Source organism: Rhipicephalus sanguineus, chromosome 1 (assembly GCF_013339695.2).
Source record: "Rhipicephalus sanguineus isolate Rsan-2018 chromosome 1, BIME_Rsan_1.4, whole genome shotgun sequence".
Taxonomy (NCBI): Eukaryota; Metazoa; Arthropoda; class Arachnida; order Ixodida; family Ixodidae; genus Rhipicephalus; species Rhipicephalus sanguineus.
This window is the reverse complement of record NC_051176.1, coordinates 59,053,020-59,067,413: the sequence shown is the minus strand read 5'-3', so window position 1 is coordinate 59,067,413 and position 14,394 is coordinate 59,053,020. Positions and strand designations below refer to the sequence as shown.

At 42.6% G+C, this 14,394-nt stretch overlaps 1 protein-coding gene across 6 annotated transcripts in view; it reads left to right on the top strand.

Moving 5' to 3' along the window:
* LOC119391834 (FK506-binding protein 15) overlaps positions 1 to 7,618 on the top strand; it is a 108,787-nt gene extending 101,169 nt beyond the window's left edge. For all 6 annotated transcript variants that reach the window (XM_037659486.2, XM_037659506.2, XM_037659492.2 and 3 more), the window contains one exon: positions 7,465 to 7,618. Coding sequence is in view for 1 of the 6 variants with exons in the window: in XM_037659519.2 (XP_037515447.1) it covers positions 7,465 to 7,533 (69 nt within the window). In the remaining 5 variants the exon portion in view is untranslated. The remainder of the gene's footprint in view (positions 1 to 7,464) is intronic.
* The last annotated feature ends 6,776 nt before the right edge of the window (positions 7,619 to 14,394 follow it).

The window sequence follows — 14,394 nt, the reverse complement described above, 5'->3', positions numbered from 1 at the left end:
AAATAATCTTAAATAACATATCTTTTTGCACACAGATCAGCTTTCACTTATACCTTTATAATGCGTTTTTCGCAAGATCCATTTTTGGGCAACTTCTTGCGTTTGGACATCATGTTTTTGGTACTTCTGATAGGCCGATCGAGATGAAATTTAGCCCACATATTCCTTAACATGTGAAGGGTGCAAGTATCTCCTTTAAAACTTGATATCGCCTGTATAATTATTACGGACCTAAAGTAAGCAATTAGTATCAGCTGAGGATTCCATGAATTCTCCCATTACAATTTTTCTTGACCATCAAAATGTTTTATACGCACTTTCCTGATAGTTATCTGCATTCTACAGTTAATGTGGAGCAATATGAGCCATTAATGGCTCAGAACCGTGATAGTTTAGTGGCATAAAAAGTTTGTCCAAAACGAACTACACTTTACACATTGTCATGGCACAAAACGAAAACTGTACAACTTACTATAAAACTAATTACATATTTGAAATCAGTATAAAAGCCTGTATATACAGCAAAAATTTCATTGGCCTAGGCTACAGATTAACGCAACTTTTTTTCCAAATTGCATCTCCCCTTAAGGCAAAAGCTATAGGCATCCATTAACATTATTCGTTGGCACTGTTTTCAGAATCTTTTGTTCACATCACCACTTGTTTTGTATGCTACAATGGCACTTTAGAATGAATATGGGGAATCTTGGAACCCATTAAGACCCTTACGCAAATTCACAAATGAATCCATTTTAAAATTCTATGGTTTTTCATGAAGGCGCCCTCGTGCTTCTTTATCGCCTCAGCTCCACACTTTCGCAAAGACAAAATGAGCGTGCAGGTCACATCCCTCGGACCACGCTTGTATTACTTTTTTTTTAACTATACGTGTTGACACCAACTTCAGTTTTTTCAACTCATTACACATATTCGCCTTAAAACAGTGCCTGGTGGCCATGGCGTTTTCTAAATTTTATAATCACATCCCGTTTTTGCATTATACAAAAGCATGGCCTTCGAGATTGTCTTTTCTTACCCAAGAGAGTCATTTCCGGGAGTGTCAGTTCATTTCATCGCTACACATTGTTGCCACCGTGCTGTACAGTTCAGTGGCTGTGCAGATCAGCTGCAACGTTAAAAATTGAAGTACAAATTTTCTACTGCACCAAATGCACTCGAAAATTTACCAGCCTGTTGGGGCTGAATACTTGTCAACGTTCAATGCATAATTGCACCTCAAAACTTTGGATGCGAGACAGATGATGGTTATTGTCGGGGGACAAGATAAGCCTCAAAGAGTGCAAACTTTTTTTAGAGTGCACTTACTTTTTCAACAAAACGCCTTCTTATGCATTGAAGCTAAAAAATTACTGTGACGTCAATGCATTTCTTCACAAATTTTGGTAATGTGTAACTTGATACTGCTGTTGTCTTCAGAAATGTTTTAAATGAATATGACTTCAAAGTCAGTCTACAATTAGTAAATGGCAGTATGTGCTGTAAAGTAATTACCTTAAGATTTTATTAGTATAACTTCATTAATTAGTACAATATTCATTCCGATTTCTCATGCAAATAATGTCTACTTCTAAAAGTAATCTATATGAAGACAGAACTCTGCCGCATGCCACAAATTATTTTTTAAATTCCGTTAATGATCTTTAAACACATGCCGCACTATCTGTTGACAAAAATATCAAATACAGTTGCCGACCAGTCTGTTGGTCTGGCACAAGTCCTGCACACTGCCTCATGGCACCTCCAACTGCGCTAGAAGCAATGTGTATTGGTAACATAAATTTCAGGCATGATCAGCAAGCAGTGCTGCAAACATGGTGACTGTGAACAATGTTTAAAGCACGTCAATTCAGAACCAAAACTACAATTTCGGTTGCAGAATCCCAGTTCTGGTTATACCTTATAGACCACACCACCACCACCTTTTTTTTTTTTGGAAAGCCACACCAACCTTGGATGTGCGTCGCCATTCCCTCTTGTACCTGCTCCACATCCAATATTTCCACTTCTTGTAATGCTGCATCCTGCCGTTCTAGTCCCACAATCGGGATTTCTGCTGAGGCTTGCTGTTCATGGTGATGCTACTGTTGGAAACTCACACATGCACGTCAGCAGCAGCTGACAGCCTCAGTAGCTCACTGTCCAAGGGCCGGTATTTTGTAGCAACATCGTTTCCAATGCTAATGCCTTTTTGTGCTTTTCATGCTTGGCCAGGGGCAGGGTGACAGTCCGCCCATGTTGTCAACAAGATCAGCTGGTCTTGAGTGGTGAATGATAAGAGTAGCATACAGTCGAGCATAACGCATTGTTACAAAATACCAGCCCTTGGCCCCTCCACCTTCGTCTGTATCATTCGTATTTATCCTCGCATTTGTTGTCTGTACACTACATGTTGCCGGTACACAGAAAACGTGGCACCACTTCTGCTAGGAACAAGGAACTGGGGCTACACAAGTTCTTCTTGACACCGTAATCTGAGGAAGTGGGGGAGAAGGGAGCATGGAGGGGGAAGGGAGGTTGGAGGTATTTAAACTGGTCTGCAGAAAATCTGGATGGAGGGGCTTTAGCTAGACCCAGCATCATGAGCAGTGTGTCTGAGACAAAGATTTGCCGACAGATGTTAGAGTTGCTGGTGACAAGCATCAATGGAAGCTAGCCACCAATATGTTCGTGCCTATACACCTTACAAACAATTCACTCTTCATACATAACTCAAGCAGGAGGTGCTGGGTTGTTCTGCGCTAGAACAGAAGTGACACTGTACCACAGTGAACTAGTTCTTCATGTGCAGGGTAGATAAATTTGTTATCGTTTCACTTATTGTACAACAATATCAAAATCTTCAGGATACCCTTGGCCGAGCCATCATAGGCATTACATTTTGATTTCTTTCACGTTGATTTGATCAAGAGCTTTTTGCCAACGTCTGCATGATGAATATTGGATGTAATAAAGATATATAGTGGATGAAACAACATTATGGTGAGGTTTGACAAGCGGCACATAGCAGCCATTGCTTGCATTTGCAAATAAAACATAATAGATGTCGCATCCTAGGAGCAACAGATATGCTATTTTATGTAACCTTATCTCTGTATTTTGTAGTTGCAATATATGAAGTACTTATTTCATGTAATGGGAACCAGCAGACAATCAAGCAAAGGAAAGTATAGGGGATGTTACTTGTCGTAGTTATGATATAAATGTGAGGAAATTAAAGAGGACAGAAAGACAACTTGTTGCTGGCAGGGACTGAACCTGCAACCTTCGAATAATGTGTCTTATGCTCTACCAGTTGAGCTACGGCAGCTTTTGTCCTCCCATCCACTTCTTCGGGTATATCTGTGCACTTAAACTTGGGAGTGTTTAAACCTGAAAGTGGACGGGAGGATGACCGCCGCCGTAGCTCAATTGGTAGAGCATCGGACGCATTATTCGAAGGTTGCAGGTTCGGTCCCTGCCAGCAACAAGTTGTCTTTTTGTCCTCTTTAATTTCCTCACATTTATATCATAACTACGACAAGTAACATCCCCTATACTTTCCTTGGCTTGACTGTCTGTTGGTTCCCATTGGCTTGTGTATAACTAAGAAAAAAAACAAGCCCTTAAGTTTCCCTTCTTTCATTTATTCCATGTAAGTCTTTGCAAATAAAGAACTGCACAGCAATTTGGGAGTGAAACTTCTGCAACCGCGTTATGAGGGAGTACCCAAAAGTAACCGGAATAGTGCTCCGTTGGGTGGAACGAGCGTGGTATGCAATTTTTCCTTTATGTGAGCGTCGCGAAACTCCTTTTGAGTAAATTGCATTCAATAGCCTCTCCCAGGAGGTTTTTCTCTGGGTACAATGATCTTTTTCATGAAATCAGTATTGCGGGGGCAGCTGTGAAATTTTGTTTCTTGCTCCGGCTAAATGACTCAGCAACTATTGCGACAATAAACATTGTTTACAAGGATGCTGCTTTGGGAAAAACTTAAAGGTATGAGTGATTTTCTGTTTTTAAAAAAAGGGGAGATGTTCATTCACGACAAACCTCATTTTGGACGTCTTTTAGCTTCACGAACGAACGAAAATATTAAAACATTTTGTGCACTTGTGCTTGAACATCGATGGACCATCGTAGAGTTGGAGAAGTTATCTGGTATAGCTTGGAGCTTGGTTCAGCGAAATTTAACACAAGATTTGAGGATGAGAAGGGTCATTGAGAAATTTCTGCCTTGAATTTCGACAAATGAGCAAAGAGATGGTTGAGTGAAAGCAAGCCGTGCTTTGAAAGAACAACTCTGAAACAACCCAGACTTTCACTCCAAGGTTGTCACTTGTCACCAGCCGTAGTGCTATCCTTACCACCCTGAAACAAAATTTCACACCTGCACACAGTCCACTTAAAGCAGCCATCACAAAAAACTCCGAGCACACAAAACTGATTTGATGAAAAAAATCACTATATCCAGAGAAAAGCTTCCTGAGAGAATGCATTGGATGCAATGAACTCGAAACGTGTGTCACGAGGCTCGCCTAGCGAGAGAATTGCGTACTACGGTAGCTCCGCCCAACGCAGCAACAGTTCGATTACTTTTGGGTACCTCCTTGTATATCTTCTTCTGTGTTGCCTACTATGTATGAAGCAGAGCATGGCAGTTAAGTTTAACCAAGATGTGCTGGTAAATGTATAGGAAATTGAGCAGAAGTATCATCTACTTGACTGTTTAGAGTGCTTACCTTAAACAGTGTTTTGAAAAGAGTGCACTTAGTTATGGGATGTTGCCACGTGTAATCAGGCTTGATATCACTCGTTCCACTTGTATAATGTTGCTAGTACACGTGCCATAATACACAATAAGTACACGCAGCGCAAGGAAACTGAGACAAAAAAAAATGACAATCACTGGTGCTGTTTTCTTTTTTCCTTTTTTGCATCACTGGGGACCAAACAGAAACTGCATTTCTTTGTCAGTGATATAGAAACTTGGAGAACTCACTTAGTTAATACTGGATTTTCTAGTGTGAGCGGCCTCTATTATTTCCCTTTCTGTTTTTGCATGTTTGATAAAGGTTGCCTGATCAAAGTCTGGTGTGCATATCACTTCTGTGGCTACATTTTGCCTCAGTTTCTCTGCGCTGCACGTACAGTAGACTCTCGTTAAACGGAACCTGAAGGAACAGGAAAATATGTTCCGTTTACTTAGATATGAACAGTGGTGCAGAATTCATGTACGAAATCATAATAGAGGCAATTGTTCCATTTAAACAGCAATTCCGTTTAAAAGATTTCTGTTTACTGTGAGTCTACTGTACTTAGTACTATATATAAAAAAGTGTACCAACTAGTTCATGAGTGGATTCTTCTGATACCGTATTTTCTCGCATATAACCCACACCAAAAAATGTAAAAATGTGCCTAAAAAGTGGGGGTGTGGGTTATATGTAGGGGTTATATGCAATTTTTTTTTTTTTTGTAGAGTTAAAGTTGGGGATGTGGGTTATATGCAGGGGTGGGTTATATGCGAGAAAATACGGTATGTAATGTTAGCCATTTGAATATAGCTTGTGCAGTGAACTTGAACTTTTTCTTTTACATAATTGTAATAATGGTTCCAGAGTGGGATAGGAAGTATAAGGGTGGCACTCTATGGTTTTCTTCTTTAGGCCCTACAAAACAATCTGCTTTATTATGTGAGCATCAAGGTGTATCAAATGCATGCGCATTCATGAGCATCATGATTTTTTTTTGTGTTGGTGTTTGTTCAAATGCTGCTGCTGCTGTTTGTTTGTCATGCCCAATTTCAGTGGGTGAAAAAAAGATGCCAAATATTATGCCAGCACTGTGAATCTTTAGCTGCATGTCATCATTTATCTTGTGTTAACATAGCTGTTGACATTTGTGTTTGTGGCACTAACAACACTAACAATGCATCTGTTGCTAAAAAAATTGATGTTTGGAAGCATTACAGAAAGTTTGTGCACATTCTGATAGATATTCTTGTCCATAAGCCTTGTTTGTTCTGTTTTTTTTCTTTTTTTGGACAGTTGCTTTAAGTAACATTGTGAAAGTATACTAGTTCTTTCATTACATCAAGGTGAGCAAACTAGGCTGAGACATCTTTCAATGGAAGCTATGGTACCTGAAAGTTAGAACATCATTTTTTCAGCACCTTAGTGAAGTCTGTGTGTACGGAACAGAGAGTTTGAGCTGCCGGCTGAACTAATATGCATTAGACATTCCACATGAAAATTATTTTAGCATCTGCTTTTACTTCTGTGCTGTGCTTGAGTCCACAATGACCCCCAATGCATCTGGTGACATTGTGTGAGAGTCACAGGTTTTTTTTTCGTCCCACAGAACAGTGCTCTCACTCTTTCTTTTGTGGACTTCTGTTGACGGCAGGATACTGTAATTGAACTGAGTCTCAGTATATGTATGCTTTTATCTAAACTGCCTATTTTCTGCTGGTAAGAGAATTGTGCAAGCGATAGATACGCAAAAGCACAGGATTCACTGATGAGTGCTGTACAAATGAAATCAAACAAAACTTGTATTCATCAGAGTAAAGATGCACCTTTTATTCGTAAATACTTTGAGCGATGTGCAGCGTGTCGACATACAATATCTGGCAAACTGCTGTGTATGTTTATTGAGCAGCAAGCCTTACTTGTGAACACGTTGGTACTGAAAGGCTGTGAAATGGAGCCATATCTGTGCACTATAATGTATACCACCTGGGGTTCTTTAACATGCACTGACATTGCACAGTACGTGGGCCTCTAGCACCTAACCTCCATCGAAATGCCACGGCCAGGATCGAACCCGCAGATATTGGGTCAGCAGCCAAGCACCGTAACCACCGAGCCACCACTGTGGCTCCTCTGTCAAATTGTTACCAGCTGGGGTAGCTTAGTGGCTAAGGTATAGCGCTGCTGATCTTGAGGTCGTGGGTTCGATTCCCAGTAACAGCTGCATTTTAATGGGGCTGAAATGTAAAAAGCACTCCTGTCTTAGTGCTCATTAAAGAACCCTAGGTCGTCGAAATTAATCTAGAGTCCCCAACTACAGTGTGCTTCATAATCATATTTTGTTTTTTTCATGTAAAACCCCCAAATTTAGTTTTTAAAATCAAATTGTGGGCTGAAAATTTTCCTGGATCTGTTTTCGTAGCTTAGCAGCTAGAGGGAAGTTCTTAAAACATAGATGTGTCTTACTGACAAGTGTACTCGTTCTTTTTTTTTTTTGCATATAGTCTAGTTGTTTTGCCATTTGTGTTAGGTCTAATGACTCAGTTAACAGTATAGCAACAAATAACCATCAAGGTCCGTAGCTTGGTTGGTCTGAAACTTTGCAGTGACCTTGTCTTATTGCCAAGTGCAGTTTTGTAAGAGATCTGGAAAAAAGAAATCATAATAGGGTTTTGCGTTGTTTAATATGGTGTTCATTTTCTTGCTATTGCAGTCATGGAAACCACAGCCGCCCCCACCCCCACTCTTCGACGAATATGACGAAGATGATTGGTTGAACTGACCATGGGCCTTTTAAAACATCTAGCATTCCTCGACTTTACTACTCGCAGACAGTTGTGATTTGAACACTTGCATGACTACTTTTTTTTACTTGGGCAGTTACTTCAAAGCATTCACTGCACTGCAGTGCTAGCGGTAGACCTCAGTATGATTGGGAGCAACATAAAAGCTTTGTTTAAACTGTAGGCTTCTCATGACATTTTATGCCAAGGTACATACTATATATACGTGGAATGCAGTTTAAGGTGTGTATGTATCAACTTCTATGTCAGTTAATATATTTAAATGTACAAACACATTTTGGATAAACTCTTTAGACAAAACTTTGCTGTGGTGTCATTTTCTGTAAGAAATGGGACAGGAGCATCTCGCTGAAGTGTGTCGCTGTTATGGCAGCATTCCTGCAAATTGTAAAGTACATACATGTCATCTTGTTGCTACCAAAGGCAGCTCATGATTTGTAAAAATGAAGACAAATTTTGTAATTCACGTATAATACATTGATTGAAAAATTGATTTAATTTAAAGTGTGAGGATATTTGGGTAGCTTTTGCTGCTTCATTGTGTAATTCCTACATTGAGTCGTTAATCAGCATATCCGTGGTGGTTGCACACGTAGATGCACCATGTGCGTGTTGTTTCCAGCGGGACATGAGTGATCGTAAAAGGTGCCTGCTTTCTCCCGCAGCCACCGCAGGGAGTGAGGAGAGCAGGAAAACATGAATGCTGCCCTTCTTGAAGCATTATGGGCAGCACCAATAGTAGCATCACAGTGTGGGAATTCCATGCACATTTTAACGATAGACCTGACATCTATGCGGGGCATTGGTTGAATTCCTCCTCACCCCGCAAGTGGCTGTGAGGAGGACATTGAGACACTCTATGGTTCAAAATATAATGTACAGTTCATGTTCGCACTGCAGGAATAGGCAAAATAACAACATTAAGTTTTTCAACCATTCTAAATATCATACTGCCGCTGCAGGTGTTGATGGGAACGATCTGTCAACCTGCTGAGCACCTTTGGTTTTCAGTGAAGAGAAACAATTCAAAAACACAAGTGCATTTGCCAAACTGGAATTCACTTATCTGTGATGTAGAATGCGGGTGTTTTTAAAGTCAGTGGTCAAGCTTGGAGATACTCCATGATCAAACTTCTTATCACGGAAACTGTTGAAGACAAAGAGGGGGAAATGACAGGTATCTCACTTCTCTTTTGTCTCGTCGATTGTTTCCAAGCTAAGTAGTTCGATCATGTTTAGAAAACAAACCATGCACAAAGAATACTAATTTGCTCAGTTCGTGAAGCACTGCCCGTGACGTGGACAGAACAACATTCATACTTCGTTGCTTTACATTACACACAACTGACTAAATAACATAGGCGGCTCTACATGTGTCCATGTAGTTGCTTTGCTATGTTTAAGTTTAGTGAGAGTAGCCACACAACTTGGGCTCATAAGTTATGCTTTTCGGCTTCTGAAATGACACGAGTTTTAGAAAGAGGCGAGCAGGCAAGGGACATCGCATATTCATCTACTTAAAAGGATTTGCAAGATAAGGTACAGCATGAAACATGTGGATTAAAATAACTACATATACTACAGGTTTGTGTATACAAATGAAGGTATTAGTGACTAAACATGCTGGTTCGTAGCATAGCAATTAACGGACAGGTTAACGACAAGGTGACACGAAAAGGTAGTGCATGATTACTTGGAGCCGTTCTATTTTTCTTTAGTTCATACTTTAATCTAGCGAATTCAAAGTACTATCCACATCAAATGAAACCCGAACTGTGGCAAGCCTTCGCATGGTATAGTGCGCGCCGTCCTGTCATCACCATTGACAGGCGCGCGCATCCGGTTTGACCACACTGCGCATATGCGCGCATGTCCATGGTGATAACTGGACGGCGCACACTGTACCGTTGCGATGGCTTGCTGCTGTTCGGGTTTCATTTGACGTGGATTAAACAGAGCATATTCGAAAGGAGCAGTGACTCCAATTTTGTGTACCTCTCTGTCCCCTATTTTGCATTTTTAGGTAGCCATCATCACTGGTACAATCGCGGTACAAAGCCTCAGATTCTAGAGAGCACCACAAATATTCAATTCAGGCACCTTTTAAATGACCTGTTCATAATGGACGTCAGGCACAGCACATCTTCAGAGGTGAAAAAGGACTCGATACGTTAATGAAAATGGAGGTGACAATCACATGCCAGTGGGATGTTTGCAGACCTCGTCGGCCCACCGCCGGACACGACTTCCCCTCCTCCACACTTGTGGAAGGGTGAGTAGAGTGTGATCATGTCCAGCCATGACCACGATGCCAAAAGCTGTGAAATAGATTGTGCGCTTTTCTTTCACTATGCAGGGGCATATGCTCTCCCTTCTTGTCCCACTGAGAGCTGATTGGACTCTGCTTTGCAGACCCTGGTGTGTGTAGACACCATGACATAATATCTGGTACCACATTACCACTGCAATGGCGTCCCGTTACGAAATTAGTTTTTCACATCCAAAGCAGTGTTGACATAGCACACATTTTGAAATGGTCGGATTAAAAAGGTGACATTTGTGGCTCCATAACATAAATACTGGTTAAAAGGCATTGAACTGAGCAACAAATACAAGACAAAAATTTTCTTTCGGGACTCAGCACTGCATTCATCTAGCCCTTTCTTAGTCATGTGGTTTGATCTGTTTTTGCAAATTGTTTCTTAATCTTTGCCTTAGTATGTACTATAAAGCAGTGCCCATTGCTATAATAATGTTTATAATAATGTTTTATCAAGTAGCTCCTGTCGCAGCTTTACTAGACTAAAGGCTGCCAAGCAAGTACACAGTATGAAGTGTATCAGTATAGCCTAAACAAGTCATTCTGTATTTATGGTTACAATACAGAAGTAGGCTGCTGTTTTGGATGGCCTCCCGGACACAGTGCCCCATCACTTTCCAACTGGCGAAGGCCCACCAGCGTTCCCTCAAGGCAGTGATCCACATAGCGCGTCAGCGCTACATGACCAGGCTAGCTGAGAAAGCTAAGGAGAACCCCAAGGTGTTCTGGTCTTACGTGAATCGTCTACAGTCATGTCACCGCCCCAGCTTTTTCAACATCTAGGGAAAGCAGTTCGACTGCCCTGCGGAAGTCTCTGCTCTCTTTGCTGAACAATTTTCTTCCATCTACGTTCAAGCTTCCACCGAGGACAGTGAACTACTTGAAAAGTTCTCTCCACGTGATCAATGCGAGCAGCCCACTCAGCTTCCTGATGACTCGTGTGACGATTCACTCCCTCTCAGTTACTTTTTCACCAGAAGCACTGTCCTCAGCTATCTCCAAAATCAATCCCTCTCCTAGCCCCGGCCCCGATGGCATGGTGGCCACCTTCTTTCTGCAGCTTGCGCCCCACGTGCTTGTATCCCTGTGCACTGTGTTCAATCCCTACTCGACCATGGGACTGTGCCCACTTCTTGGAATTGTGCCCTGGTAACCCCTGTTCACAAAGGGAAATCCAAGGCCTCTGACGATCCCAAGCACTATCGCCCAATTTCCATAATGTCGATCATATGCCGCACGTTCGAATGCGTTCTAAACAGCCAATTTCTTGACCTTCTCGAGCGCACCAAGTTTTTTACTGCGTCGCAGCATGGCTTCTGCCATGACCGCAGCTGTGACACAGCCATGGCTACCCTGAACCACATCGTAAGTCACAATCTCAACAACCACACAGAAACCAATCTCATTCAGCTCGACCTAAGCAATGCCTTCGACACCCTCAACATTTCTCTCTTGCTGGACAAGATGAAGGAATCAGGAGTTCGCGGCTGCCTGCTCAGGTAGGTGGCTGGCCAACTTCCTGATCGGGCGCAGCCAGCGTGTCGTATACTGTGGCACTCACTCTAAGAGGATGCTTGTGCCCTCAGGAGTGCCTCAGGGTTCTGTTCTTGGGCCGACCCTGTACTTGATATACATCAACATGCCCCAGGGCAACCGTTTCCCTCTCGTGCAGTATACAGACGACACGTCCATCCTCGCCCCTGTCGTTTGTCCCACCACAAGTCAGGATCTCCAGGAGTACCTCATGGTGATCGACTCCTGAATTGTCTCAAACCACCTGAAGCTGTCCCCCGCTAAAAGCAGTGTAATGAAATTCTCGAGTGCTCGCCTGCCTGCCGAGCCTCATACTCTATGCGTGGTATGCCCGTTCCCATGGAGGATTCACTGAAAATCCTGGGAGCCACGTTCACAAGCACTCCGGACTTCAGCCCTCAGGTTGCAAGCATCGTTGCTAAGGCCCGTCGCGTCCTGGGTTTGGTGTCCAGAAGCTGTAAACCATGTGGCCCCGCTACATTTTCCCTTCTGTACACATCACTCGTGCTGCCAATCCTTGAATGTGGCTGCGCCGTATGGTCACCCAACCAGCAGCACCTAATCGCCCGCATCGAAAGTGTACAAAAAAGAGCCTCGCACACCGTTCACGCACGTTCCATAAAGTCCTCGGTGGCGGACTATGCTACCCGCTTGAAGAGGGCTAAGTGGCGTTCCCTGTGCCAGAGTCGTGATGTGACCTGAATACACCTCTGTCGCCAACTCTATGGCTCGCTGTCCAAGATCCCCTTATGGTCGGCAGTATGCGTGAATAAGCGCACGGGCCAGCCTGAGCTTCTACACTCACGTACTAAATGCCATGGTTCCTCCGCCATCCGAGCCGCTGTGCGTGAGTTCCTCACCCTTCCCATGAGTGTTCGTGCACCTCCCCCTCGTACCAGCGAAGACTCAAAACATCTTTGTTCTCTATACAGTCGCCATTTATCCAGCGACTCGTGAAGGCCTCACATAATAGCTGTTTTTCTGTTCCCCTCTGAGTTTATTTGTTCTTCCCCTTCTCCCTCTCTTCATGCCCATCTCTTTTGCCCTCTGGTGACGGGCTAGTAGACGCACGTGTGTAAGGGAATTTCCTTTCTGTCTAGCCTTGCACGTCATCCGAGGGCTAACGTTGTGCAAATACATATTATTATTATTATTATTATTATTATTATTATTATTATTATTATTATTATTATTAGAAGTAACATTAAAACATACATATGCCATCCACTGTTTACCGGCAGCAAAGTGTATCCAGCACCATTCAGGATTCTGCAAAGTGTTACCAGATAAAGGTATCTTTGTGTGTGACTATGGTCATTTATGTCTTACGACACCAGTAGGAAGATAAATGTGATTACAATACGACTTCAATTGCATGATGATTTTCATTCCTTTGAAGAAACAACTGGTTTCACTATGAATCGGGCTGATCCTAATAGCGTCACAGTCGAACACATCTTTTGAAGAGTACAGGAATCTTCCATTAGCATTGGGTATGCAGTCGCCAGATTTTTTTTCTTTGCCTTCTCTCTTCCTATGCAAGTTTGTTGCATTCACGAGATCTACACATATTTTAAGAAGCTAGCAAAGCCAGGCTCTGTTCTTTTCTGTGGACCTTGTCATTGGTATACTCTATTCGTACATAACACGAGCTACTTGCGCTCATAGGCACCAAGTGAGGTGGGTCACTTTCCAAAGAGCTGTGGTAGCCTGCCTTTAGACAAGGTAAAAAAAAAAAGTGGCACATTGTTCATACACTTTTGTTTGTTGTTGTTATTGCTTTATCCCTCCAGCTTGTGCACCCAGCTTCTTTCTTCCTCGTCAACTTCCAGCCTAGACCAGTCACTTAATCTTCTGTGAAACACCGTACACGCACTGATGAATCGCAATAGCCGTTTGTAGAGAGACTGCACAGTAGTCTCCCATCACTCTCCGTATTGTCTTTCGATTATGTGTCACTGTTTTCTTTTTTTCATATTTCAGTGACAAAAGCGTGTATGCTCACACCCCACATATGGAAGGGCAACCCACCAGTGTTAGAACAGCCTCACAAAAAAAATTGCTAAAAGCCGAAGAAAAAATAAAGTATGCTGAGTGAACAAGGCTATTCACGTCTGTTCTGTGCAGACCAAACCAGGCTGGCAAGCAGTTAATCAAACGATACTGAATGATGCTTCTGCGAGGGTCGTTTGTGCTGCGAATTTTCCCTTACTTTACAGATGAAACAATGTTTGAAAAACAATTTTTTGCAATAGAAAGTTTTCATTTCTGCAATTGCACTTCGTGTCTAGTTCCTGCTTGTACCTGCCTACAACAATGTTATGAAGGCACGAACCTGACTAAATGGAGGAGCCAGAAACGAAACACAACCCAAAGCACAAACCAGTGCTACTTCTTTTATACTAATAAATTTGAGCCTTGTGTCAAGCATGCACAGAACAAAAGGATCACAGCTTTTCTTCTGCTGCATCACATGGTTCTGATAGTAGTTGTAACCTCCTTCTGTAAATGTCTCAACCCATGTCAGCAACAACGCAGACCATTGGTGCCAACGAACATACCCACACACAACCCATATCGAGAGGAAGCAAATAACGCTTCCCTCAGGCTTATGGCAGCATGGAAGCTATATATATAAGTCCTTGCTTGTTGCAAACCCTTCCCCTCCGCACTCTGCTACTCTAACTGCACAGGCCATTCCATTTAGTGCTCTGAAAGTGGCGCGCTTTCTTGTGCCGACTGTCTAAGTGACTGCAGCATGGGCGCAAGTGAAGGTGCTTCTGTTTTATGCTCTTGTGCGCCCATTTAAGGATAGGAGTGGGGAGAGTGTGCGGCATCGTCTGCTGAAGTTTGGCGAGAAACACTGCAGTGCATTGGCAGAACGTAGGTGGATGTCCAAATTGAGCATGTGTCATGGACTTGCGTGGTACATACTATGTGTGTGAATCTGAAAACGTGGTGACCTGTCGACCCGTCCCAAGAAAAC